General features: G+C 48.2%; 1 protein-coding gene and 1 non-coding gene across 2 annotated transcripts; both read left to right on the top strand.

Moving 5' to 3' along the window:
* The first annotated feature begins 6,746 nt into the window (after nucleotides 1-6,746).
* LOC125552624 (UPF0496 protein 1) lies at nucleotides 6,747-10,202 on the top strand. The gene is made up of 2 exons (XM_048716236.1): nucleotides 6,747-8,573; nucleotides 9,793-10,202. Exon 1 carries the CDS (start codon nucleotides 7,384-7,386, stop codon nucleotides 8,539-8,541), a length of 1,158 nt encoding a protein of 385 aa, XP_048572193.1. The 5' UTR covers nucleotides 6,747-7,383; the 3' UTR covers nucleotides 8,542-8,573; nucleotides 9,793-10,202.
* A 633-nt stretch (nucleotides 10,203-10,835) lies between these two features.
* On the top strand, nucleotides 10,836-10,916 carry TRNAL-AAG. The gene has a single exon. It is a non-coding gene; the product is annotated as a tRNA-Leu (tRNA).
* Nucleotides 10,917-11,925: the final 1,009 nt, after the last annotated feature.

The raw sequence follows: 11,925 nt of genomic DNA, 5'->3' as shown, positions 1-11,925 counted from the left end.
GGTGGATAGTGGTCGCGGCGGACGAGCGACCCCGTCGGCGAACTAGTTGCGGTGCTCACGCAAAGACAGTGAACGAAGAAGGAGAATGCAGTGCTCGCGACATGGTATCGTCAGTGCAGTGGACGAGAGAGGAGGCCGAGATGATCAACGCCGGGAACGACTCCAGTGTAGTAGGGCGAGAGAGAGGAGGCCAAGATGATCGACCCCGTCGGCGGTGCAGCGAACTGCAGTGTGCACGAAGGCAGAGGACACAAGAAAGCAGTGTGCGCGCCATTGCGGCGTCAGTGCAGCAGAAGGACGACAGAGAGTAGGCCGAGATGAGCGACGCCGGAAACAACTTTAGTGTAATAGGACGTGGGCAAGGAGATCAAGGGGAAGAGCTTCAGCGTCGAAAGGAGCGAATAGGAGAGCTCTGAGTAGAGGACAGAGAAACTTGACATGGCAGTGTCAGTGCAATAAACTGCTGTTCATATAGAGATGAAGCTACGATCGTGAACGTACGTACTTTGCTTCGGATGGCATGCATCTATTCCCGTAATCTCGTCGAGACATGCATGGCTCCTTCATCGCTGCTAAACAGCCTGCCTAGCATAACACTACTAGTACCACTCCATGAATTGGACCCACATTCTCGAAGTTGCAACGATGAGAGAAAGGGAACAGTTTATGAGCCATAATCACACGAGCAATGGCAATATCCTTCCATAACCTAACCCCGCTCTGCTTATTACGTACTGTATAAACCAAGAAAGAAAAACGCGCGTTCATGATTGCTTTGATGGATGGGTACGTACAGGCCGTTACAATCATCCACGCACCACCTGACCTGTGTCAACCAAAGCGTCAAACATGCATGCATGCACGCACGCACGTCGGCTCGTTGGCAAACACAAACGTGCACTAATTCATTTTCATGCTCATCGGCTCCTTGTTTCCGCGCAACAAACAACAACGCTTTGCTTGCTCCGTTGCTCCTTGGGAAGACGTGCGGCCACACAACACACATAGACGACAGGAGCGAAGAAGGCGACCGATCCTGTGCCGGCGAAGAAGCCATCTCCCGTGATCCGATCCGAGTCGGGGAAAGGATGCGGTGGCAAGGCAAGGCAAGCAACTGAAAACGGTCTGATGATCCATGGAACGAGACGAGCACGCCCGGACCGAAAGTTGGCAGACAACCTCCTCAGCTCCAGCTGGATAGGCGTGCAGAGAGAGAGATAGATGGATCGATCGGTCGGCATGCCATCGCTCAACACGTACGTACTTCGTGTTCGGCTGGCTGTGCGCCGCGGCGCGGATAGATTCCGTTGCTTCGCAAACCAACCTATGGTTGGATGGTTAGAGGGACTGTCAGCCCATCAGAGTTTAAATTCTGGTACTCGCATTTATTTCTGAATTTATTTCAGGATTTCCGGCGATGCGCATTCAGTGGGAGGAGACGTTTCCGTCGACGACGAGGCGCCTACGGTGACTTCGTAAATCTCAAGATAATATGTCGGCTCAGTCTTTCGAAGGTGCTTATAGGGATAGGGTGTGCGTGTATGCGTTCATAAAGGTGAGTGTATGCATATGTATATGAGCGCTTGTGTATGCGCGAGTATTCCGTTGCTTCCAAGTCCAAGCCTGTCTGCTCTGCAATCACGCGCGTGCCTAGGGACTGGGTACGTACTATGCCATTTGTTCCCGTAACATAACGCTACCATTCCATGAATTGGATTCAGGTTCTCGAAGTTGTAACGATGAGAAAAGGAGAACAATTTCTGAGACATAATCGCAGGAGCAACGGCAACATAGGTCCATAATCACACGCACGATTGCTGGGTTTTCCTTTGTTATCATCAATCTATAAAAAAACGCGTGTTCATGATTGCCTGATTGGTACAGCCGTTACCATCGTCCACCACGCACCACGGGAACGGATCCTCTAACATCATGAAAGGATGTTACGAAGCTATAGTACAAATCCAGTGCAAAATAGAGAAGGGACGTCACAACTATTGCAGCAATATGTACTGTAGAAAGTTATTGTTCATATAAAGTAAATTTGAAATTGATTTTATTGCATCATAATTTTGTTTGCATGTATTTTTTGTAATTTACAAATTAATTCAAATCATTTTAGCCTAAATCATATGAATTTGAAGAAAGGATGTCAGGATACCGTAGCTTCCTTGACATCCCTTCGTGATGTTAGAGGATCTCGTTCCACGCACCACCTGCCACAACGTTGACTAGTAATTTGTTTTCCGAAACGGCACACGGCGCGCACGCATGCTTAATCGATCAAGCTCATGCTGATTAGTTCATTCTTTCCGGGCAATATAAGGCTGCTCATACTAGGGAATAACTTAGACTAGTGTCATGCATATGACATTAGTCTAAGTTACTACCTTTATAGTATAAAGTAATATATTTGTAGTGTCATAGACGGCTTCATTTATTAGTTTGTAGACTCATCTTGTATTGAGAAGCGCTATGTTACAGTAACATATTATGTTACTATTTTTCATTAAATACTTGTCATATAAGTAAAAAAAATTGAAATGCGTTATGTTACTCGCTAAGTTACTCTCGCTATAACTAGCCTAACAATGCTCGTAAGAGGACGCTTTGCTTGCTCCGTTGCCCCTTGGGAGGACGTGCGGCCACGCGCACACACGCACGACGCAGGAAGGCGACCGGTCCTGTGCCGGCGAAGCGATCTGCCGTGATCCGACTTGAGCCGGGGAAAGGATGCGGTGGCAAGGCAAGGCAAGCAACGGAAAACGGTTAAGCGAGCGTGTCTGATCCATGGAACCGAAAGTTGGGACACAACCCCCCTCCAGCTCCAGCTGGATAGACGTGCAGAGAGATGAGATAGATCGGTCGGTCGGCATGCCACCACTCAACACGTACGTACGGGCATGTACAATGATGCTATTTTAGAAGTGTCACATAGAACAAATGATGAAGTGAAGGAGAGAGAACAGATAAAAAAAGGTAAAAGATGATCTCTTAACACAATATGTCTCGCTATATTTTTAGGAATTATTGAAGATAAAGCTAAGATATGACTCATTGTAGACATTTATTTTGCTCATTTCTAAATTACATGCAAGACTTAAGATAAAACTATCTTATCAAATATTGTACATTAGAAGAACGCCCGTGCGTTGCAACGGGGCCACATTAATTTTAAGAGTTCAATATTAATATTCTCATACATATCAAGTGACATTGGCGACCTTTTTTACCATCAAATCCTCACACACACTCTCTCTCCCTCTTCCTCACTCTCTCTCCCCTCTCCCTCTCTCTCTCTAACACACACATATCCATCTTATTAGGTACGGGACCATAATCCATCTATTTTACACACACGCCAGTGCATAATAATATGAATTATGTGTATTATATTTGCCACCACAACTGAGGGAATTAATTTCATGTAAATCGACCAGTCACAGCTCCAAGAATACTCGGAGGAGGTGGACCGGGTCGGCGTCGGCGCCATCCGGCACGGGCCACGGGCCCGCTTCCAAGTGCGTCTGCGCGCCGGCTACCCACGCCGGGTCCTTCAAGTGCCGCTTCCACCGCACCAACTCACAGGGCCACGGCCACGGCCACGGCCAGGGAAGCCGCCCTTCTTCGCCCCCTTCACCGCCCACGGCACCCGGCCTCGCCGTCCTCGTCCTCCGGCACCGTCGTGACCCAGTGATGCAGCCCAAGCATCGGCCTCGAGAATTAAGAAAGCTCGACCACGGAGAGGGGAGGGAATATCATATACATGTCATAAGAAAGGGAGTTTATTTACTGCTCCCTCATTGTATTGTTTCCTTTGTTTGGAAATTGATTATCATCCATGAGTTAGGATAAGGTTAATGTGATTGAGCGATTTTTCTGAAAATTAAATATTTGTTTTCTAATTAATGTGTTTGATTGATTTAAAGTAAGGTTAATTAATTTAGATTTGATTTTTAGAGATTGTTCGTGATTGATTCTACATTACTAAATAACTTGCGCCAGTATGGAAAGTTCTGATCTGTTCAGATTTCTTTCGTTGTGTGAGAGGATGACGCGAAAATAAATCGATGAAGTGGCAGGAGGGGAAGAAAAAAATCTACAAAAAAATCAGTGAAGGTGGGAGGAGGTACCAAAAAACCATGAAAGATGGGACAAAAAACCTGAAAGCGAGACTACCAACTGCTGCATTAAAAGTAGAGATGCCCTACAACGTGCTTGGCTGGCTGTAGGACACGGCGCGGATAGATTCAGTTTGCTTAGCAGCGATGTGAGAGCTTCAGATGGCGCGCCGTGTCGACACACACGGTAGCAATTAAGCGGCCGGAGTCGACACACACGGTAATAGTTAAGAGCATTTCCAACAGCCGCGCAATGTGCCGCGCGCTAAAAATCAGAATACAGCGCCGGGTTGGTCAGCTTTTGCGCGCGGCGGTGCGCTGAATCTAGCGGCCGCCGCAAATTAAAGCGCGCCCACGCCGTTCCAGCAGGCGCGCTATATTTCATCAGTTTTTTCCTACTACGATTCGATATATAAATTGGTTTCGTAGATAGTTCTCCTACTACTACTACTCGTCCGACTCGGACTCTGTCTCGGTGATGTCCTCCTCCTACGTCGGAGCGTAGGCGTCAAGGAACCGCTCGTCGCCGGAGTTCCAGGAGGACGCATCTCCTAGCGCTTCGTTGTATTTAGCGACCGCCTTCCGCGTTCGCTTGTCCTCGCGATAGTCGGCTCGCTCCTCCCTCCTCTTCGCCCTCTTCGCCCTCCTCTGGGCAAAGAACTATTCCTCGTTGGTGTCTTCCGGGAAGCGACGGCTCCACAGCGCCATGGCTTGCTCGTCCATCTCGGCCAGCCTGAGACGATGCTCCCACCTCCGGTACTTGCGACGATCCTCGTCGGTGAAAAACCGTGGGAAAGGCGCCAACTCCTGTGCCCGCTCCCGCGTCGCCACGTCGGCGAAGTTCATGTCCTGACGGGACTGCAGGAGGCGTCACGCCGCAGCGTCGTACGCGCGGGCGCCCTCCTGGGCGGTGTTGAAGGTTCCGAGACGGAGCCGCATGCCGCCGCCCGGCCGAATCTCGGCGGAGTAGGTGCCAGACGGACGCACGCGGACGCCGCGGTAGCCCGTACCTCCCCGGCGGCGAGGCGGCATGGTGGCGCGGTGGTGACGTGTCGACGGCAGAGGGGGATGGAGAGATGAAGAGAGCGGCAGAGGGCGGCAGAGGACGATGGAGAGAGCGGCAGAGGGCTCTGCAATTTATAGTCCACGTTGTCCTACGTCGCGGCACTACGAGAGCACGGCCATTGGGTCCAGGAGCACGCCGCTGCACTATGAGAGCACGACCATCATCTCGTTGGCGCTGCACCGGTCCTTCGTCCTCTGCTCCGCCGGCTTGCGCTCATGCTGCTCTGCTCGAGCTCGGCGGCGAGGTCGGGCCGGCTGTGGCCTGTGGCGGGCGCGGCCTGGGCACGGCTTCGGGTGAACACAACTGGTAGCTTTTTCACCCTCAGGCCAAAAGTTCCGTCGGCAGCCCCTCAAAAGGCGAAAAAAATGTCTTCTAAAGAGCTCAACGGCTGAAGATGCTCTTACGGAGCAGATCTGGCCTGAAAACAACCAGAGTCAACTATCATGTGACCATCATGGGCATGGGACCACACGTCTGTGCTGTGCACTGGAAAATGTAAATGTAGTCGTGCCTTGTCCAAGAAAAGAGGGGTCATTTTCTCCGCAAAGACCAGACCACGACCGTCCCATTTGGTCCGGCCGGGCCGCTTTTCTTCTCCCGCCGTGCCGTGCTGTGCTGTCACTGCTCACATTTGCCAAGCCACTCTTGCTCAATCTTTGCACTGGATCTCAGTAATTTCAAGGGACTTACCATATGCAGTAGTAAACACAATATTAAAGTTAATTACTCCTTCTGTTTCAGAATATAAGAACATTTTTGACACTATGATAATATTAAAAACGTTCTTATATTTTGGGACGAAGGGAGTATTTACTAGCACACCTTTTTGTGCTAATGATTTCTGATCAAGATCTCATCGTCGACGTACGTGTAAGAAGTGTAAGGTACACACAGCAAAAAAACACATGGATGGGTGGTGGATCGATCGATGGACATATAAAAAGAAAAAGCAACTGAAGTTTTGCTTCTTTTCGAAATGGAAAAGCAACTGAAGCTTGGGTATCACACAACGAAAGAAAACCAAAAAAAAAACCGGAAACGGCCACGGTTCGGATGATGCACGCATGGAGTATGGTATTCTGCAAGCATTTCGTCGACAAGTGGATATGATGTGCAATTGTGCACACATGTTTAGCTGGTTTCACAGAGAGTGCCGACGGCTTTCAACCCCATCCGCCAGCTGAATTTTTCAAGAGAAATTATACAGTAAAGGCCTGTTTGGAATTTCACCAGGTTCACGAAATTGCAGGAGCTGTGGAGTCAGAAAATAGCTGCTCCGCAGTTTTCAACTGCAACTCTGGAAGTGGAGTTGTGGAGTGGAGGTTCTCCGAACAGGGCTTAAGGATGCTAAAATGGAATTAGAATTAGGTATATTCGAGAGAAAAAAATGGAATTAATCACACGAGATAATGCAGCCAGAAAGTGGGCAATGCTGTGAAGCAAAAGAAATCAGTTTGCAAATTACTCGATGTGGCACTTTGGCCTTTTCCCTTTCTGCTGCTGCGGTGTGGTGGTGCGTTGCTTCGTTGCTTGCTTCCCCGAGACAGAAACTAATCAGGGCAGCAGCCAGCAGCAACACGCACGCGCAATTGCTCGTGTGTTTACTCCACTCCTACTGCTGCTGCGATTGCATCATCAGATCAGATTCAGACCACATCCGCCGCACACGCACACGCGCCTAGAGATGGAGTGAGAAGCATCAGGTTGCTTCCGCCGCCGGCCATTGCCGCCTGCCCATCCATCTCCACCGCCACCTCCACCTCCGTCCCCCGTCCGTTCGTCATGCGTACAAGCCATCCCCACACCTGACAACAACCACACTCCACAAAACCACCCCCCACCCCCCCCCCCCCCCGCATTCATTCCCCTTCATCTTCGATCTCCCCCGAGACCTCGCTTTCTTGACCGCTCGCTCCGACGCGCCGCGCCGCCCCGCCGATAAAGCTCGCAGCTTCTCCCTCTCTCGTCCCCGCTCGAATCCGCTTCTCCGGCTCCCGGATTTTCTTGCAAGGATTCTGTGGGCTCCTGCCAATGCTCGCCGGTCTGATCCGTCCTGCTTGCTGAGGCGCTCCTCGATTCGGTCCTGGGACGCGTCGTGCTCCTGATCTGCTGCTGATTCCTCGAAATCCGGTGAAAGTCCGTCCGTCCATCCTGGGTCTGATTTGCGGGTGCCACCGGCCGTCTTCGCCTCCGGCAATGGGGAACACCAGCAGCAGCAGCGCCGGCGGCAGCAGGCCCCACCGGCCGACGACCTCGTCGGAGTCGGGGCTGCCGCACGCCGCCGCGGCGGAGGAGCTCAGCTCGTACGAGGCGGCGTGCCGGCACGACCCAGAGGTGCGCACCTTCGACTCCACGCTGCAGCGCCGCACCAGCCGCGCCATCTCCACGCTGGCGGTGGGGGTCGAGGTGCGCTCCATGTCGCTCGACTCCCTCCGCGAGGTCACCGGCTGCCTCCTGGACATGAACCAGGAGGTGGTCAAGGTCATCCTCGACTGCAAGAAGGACATCTGGAAGAGCCCCGAGCTGTTCGACCTCGTGGAGGACTACTTCGAGAGCAGCCTCCACACCCTCGACTTCTGCACCGCGCTCGACAAGTGCCTCAAGCGCGCCCGCGACTCGCAGCTCCTCCTCCACGTCGCGCTCCAGCGCTTCGACGACGAGGACGACAACGACGCCGCCGCCGCCGCGCCCGCCGCCCGGTACGCGCGCACGCTGCACGAGCTGCGCCAGTTCAAGGCGGCCGGGGACCCCTTCACCGACGAGTTCTTCGAGGCCTTCCAGGCCGTGTACCGGCAGCAGCTGGCCATGCTGGAGAAGCTGCAGCAGCGCAAGCACCGGCTGGACAAGAAGATCAAGACCATCAAGGCGTGGCGCCGGGTGTCGAGCGTCATATTCGCGAGCACCTTCGCGGCGGTGCTCATCTGCTCGGTGGTCGCCGCGGCCATCGCCGCGCCGCCCGTCGCAGCGGCATTGGCCGCGGCGGCTGCGATTCCGATAGGGTCCATGGGGAAGTGGATCGACTCGCTGCTCAAAGGGTACCAGGACGCCGTCCGTGGGCAGAAGGAGGTGGTGAGCGCAATGCAGGTCGGCACGTTCATCGCCATCAAGGATCTGGACAACATCAGGGTGCTCATCAACCGGGTGGAGATGGAGATCGGCTCAATGATCGACTGCGTGGACTTCGCGGAGCGGGACGAGGAGGCGGTCAAGTTCGGGGTGGAGGAGATCAAGAAGAAGCTGGAGACCTTCATGAAGAGCGTCGAGGACCTCGGGGAGCAGGCTGACCGGTGTAGCCGAGACATCCGCCGAGCAAGGACCGTCGTGCTGCAAAGGATCATCCGGCATCCCAACTGAGAGCCAAGGATCGATGATGAAGAATGTGTAAGGTATGGATATGATAAGTTATAGCCATGTACTCTTTGATCATGTTGTGGTTGCAATGTACATAAGAGATGCTCCTTGTAGACACTATGAACGACTCAGTTTGATATAAATTATTGTTTGGCTCATCGATTTGTTCTGTCTCATGGCCTCTTTTTGCACAATACCGTACAAGATTTTGCGGTGAATGAAATTTCTCCGTATGTCAAGTTGCGGTGAATTCTAGATGTGTGATATAATACATAACTCTTGTGCTCCGTATTTGTAAGTAGTAATTCCAGTGGGTGAACCGTGTCTATATGATCCAGACCAAGTCAGGTCATACTGATTTATAAATTACCACTCTGTTATTGAGCTTAACCGCCCACATTTCAGAGGTCCAAGTTTTCTGCAGTCTTTTCTAAAAGAAAGGGAAAAGGTCATTGTCTAAGCTTCCATGGTTGCTAGTCTTCTAGACGTGTAGGTGTTGTCTCTTGTTGCTTCCCCAAGTTACATATACTGATATACTTCTAAGCAAAGGAAATTTTAAATTAGCAAGACAGAATGTATGAGATATCTGGTATCTCGGCGGTGTTCCCGTGTCCGGCTGAACTGTCGGTGCAATTCTAGAAATTCCTTTAGAAATGCTTCTTACCAGATAATCATTGTTGTGCGATCACCGCTACATTTACTTTTTAGATATTTGATACACTATTGCAGTTTCTGCGCTTATATAACATTTTGGACCAACTGTACCCTCCTAAGTATGTCAAATATCTTTTTTTTTTATCTGTATCATGTTTTCTTTAGCAGAATGATCTGATCAGTAAATTTTAGTTAAATTTTTGTGATGTTCGCACAAGGAATATCTGCTATCTCCTCTCGAATCTGGACTTCACTATCTGGATTGTATGTTCTTGCATTTGAATGTGAACTGGTATTTCTCAATGTATCACATTTTGTTTCCGAATATCAAAAAACTACTACCTCTTTTCCTAAATACAAGATGTTTTCGCAGTTCAAATTGATCAAAAATGAGGTAGTAGATGTTAGCAAGCAATTTAGCCCATCAAGATATGGTGACAGTACTAAACTATTGATCTGTATCTTCGAAGCACTGCACGAGCACCTAGTTTAATGTTTGCTTGCTAAGTGTTATGTTACTTCTTTTGATAAGCAATTTTTTATTGCTGATTGATTAAGAAAGCTCTGAGTTCTCACCATGTTTCCCACCTTTATTTGCAGGAATTTGGTGATAGTGATGCACATGAAAAGGTCTATATAGTCTGTAGCGTAGACCAGCAAGCAAAGGAACTGATCAGTATCATATAAAGCAATAAATAGTGCACTGCTTGCGGACTTCTGTGAAGAATCGCCATTGCTAACCTGGTTATTTCCTGGCGAAAATCTCGGATGGTGGCTGGCTGGATGGCTTTTAGTTTATTTATTCTCCTAAAAATAATTTTATTTATTAGAAGAACTTCGGTGTGCTGACCTCTGGACTAGATGCTTGTGTCTTTGGCTTAAAAATCTGAAGGAGAAAAAAATGGGGTGGTCTGTGTTGCATTCAACTCTGAAATATATGATTGCGACCGGAGAAAAGGTTGAAACATTTGTGATTGCTTGATATATACTCTCTCTATGTCCAAATGCAAGAACATTTGAACTGCCAAAATGTCTTATACTCCCTCCGTTCCTAAATATAAGTCTTTGGAGTGATTCCACTATAGACCACATACGGAGCAAAATGAGTGAATCTATACTTAAAATGCATCTATATACATCCATATGTGGTTCATAGTGGAATCTCTACAAAGATTTATATTTAGGAACGGAGGGAGTATTTAGGAACGGAGGGAGTATATATGTAATGTGGCTAGTAAAAAGAATGGTAAAGAATATCGTCTTTTACAAATAACCCAATACTGAAACATAAAAGGGAAAGCAGCAAAAGGCAGACATGACCCAAACCGCCTAAATTATATCTAGCTGCGCTATGACCAGCTAAATAGGCTTTAGCTCATCAAAAGCATCAGCAGGCGCCTAGGGCGAATGTAAGCAACGTTTGAGACATTGCTTATGACCAAATCAGAGTAAGCCACTGCCTAACCACCCACAGGAAGGGGTGGAGAGCAGGTACATCAGCCAAGCCATTACAAGTTGGTTTATGTAAGAGTAGACATAACAGAAGGCCTGCAAGGAGCCAAGGACCAAAAGAAGCTTCTTTTGCAAACTGTGGTTAGTAAACTTCAAGACTTATTAGCAGCAAGGTTAAAATTTGCACATACGATCAGATGGCCGAGTTGGTCTAAGGCGCCAGATTAAGGCTCTGGTCCGAAAGGGCGTGGGTTCAAATCCCACTCTGGTCACAAAATGGTTTTTGCTTCCTTCAAAAACAAAAAGGAAACCGGACCTAGTCACTTCTTCCCTAATAAACTGCATTGAAGAGTCGGCTACTGACAACACAAAATGTTTTTGCTTCCTCCAAAAACAAAAAGGAAACCGGACCTAGTCACTTCTTCCCTAATAAACTGCATTGAAGAGTCGGCTACTGACAACACAAAATGTTTTTGCTTCCTCCAAAAACAAAAAGGAAACCGGACCTAGTCACTTCTTCCCTAATAAACTGCATTGAAGAGTCGGCTACTGACAACACAAAATGTTTTTGCTTCCTCCAAAAACAAAAAGGAAACCGGACCTAGTCACTTCTTCCCTAATAAACTGCATTGAAGAGTCGGCTACTGACAACACAAAATGTTTTTGCTTCCTCCAAAAACAAAAAGGAAACCGGACCTAGTCACTTCTTCCCTAATAAACTGCATTGAAGAGTCGGCTACTGACAACACAAAATGTTTTTGCTTCCTCCAAAAACAAAAAGGAAAACGGACCTAGTCACTTCTTCCCTAATAAACTGCATTGAAGAGTCGGCTACTGACAATTTTTTTCTAAAAAATGTCATAGTTTTTTTTTAAAAAAATCATAAAAAGTAAAAAATTTCAAGAATTATTTAAAAAATATTGGTAAATTTTCAAGATGCTCTGAACTTCTAAAAATGTTCTTGCTTCCTCCAAAAACAAAAAGGAAACCGGACCTAGTCACTTCTTCCCTAATAAACTGCATTGAAGGGCTACTGACATTTTTTTTCTAAAAAATGTCCTAGTTTTTTAAAATATTCATAAAAACTAAAATTTTCAAGAATTATTTAAAAAATATTGGTAAATTTTAAAGATGCTCTGAACTTCTAAAAATGTTCTTGCTTCCTCCAAAAACAAAAAGGAAACCGGACCTAGTCACTTCTTCCCTAATAAACTGCATTGAAGAGTCGGCTACTGACAATTTTTTTCTAAAAAATGTCATAGTTTTTTTTTAAAAAAATCA

Source organism: Triticum urartu, chromosome 4 (assembly GCF_003073215.2).
Source record: "Triticum urartu cultivar G1812 chromosome 4, Tu2.1, whole genome shotgun sequence".
Classification (NCBI taxonomy): Eukaryota; Viridiplantae; Streptophyta; class Magnoliopsida; order Poales; family Poaceae; genus Triticum; species Triticum urartu.
This window is presented reverse-complemented; position numbering and strand designations above follow the sequence as displayed.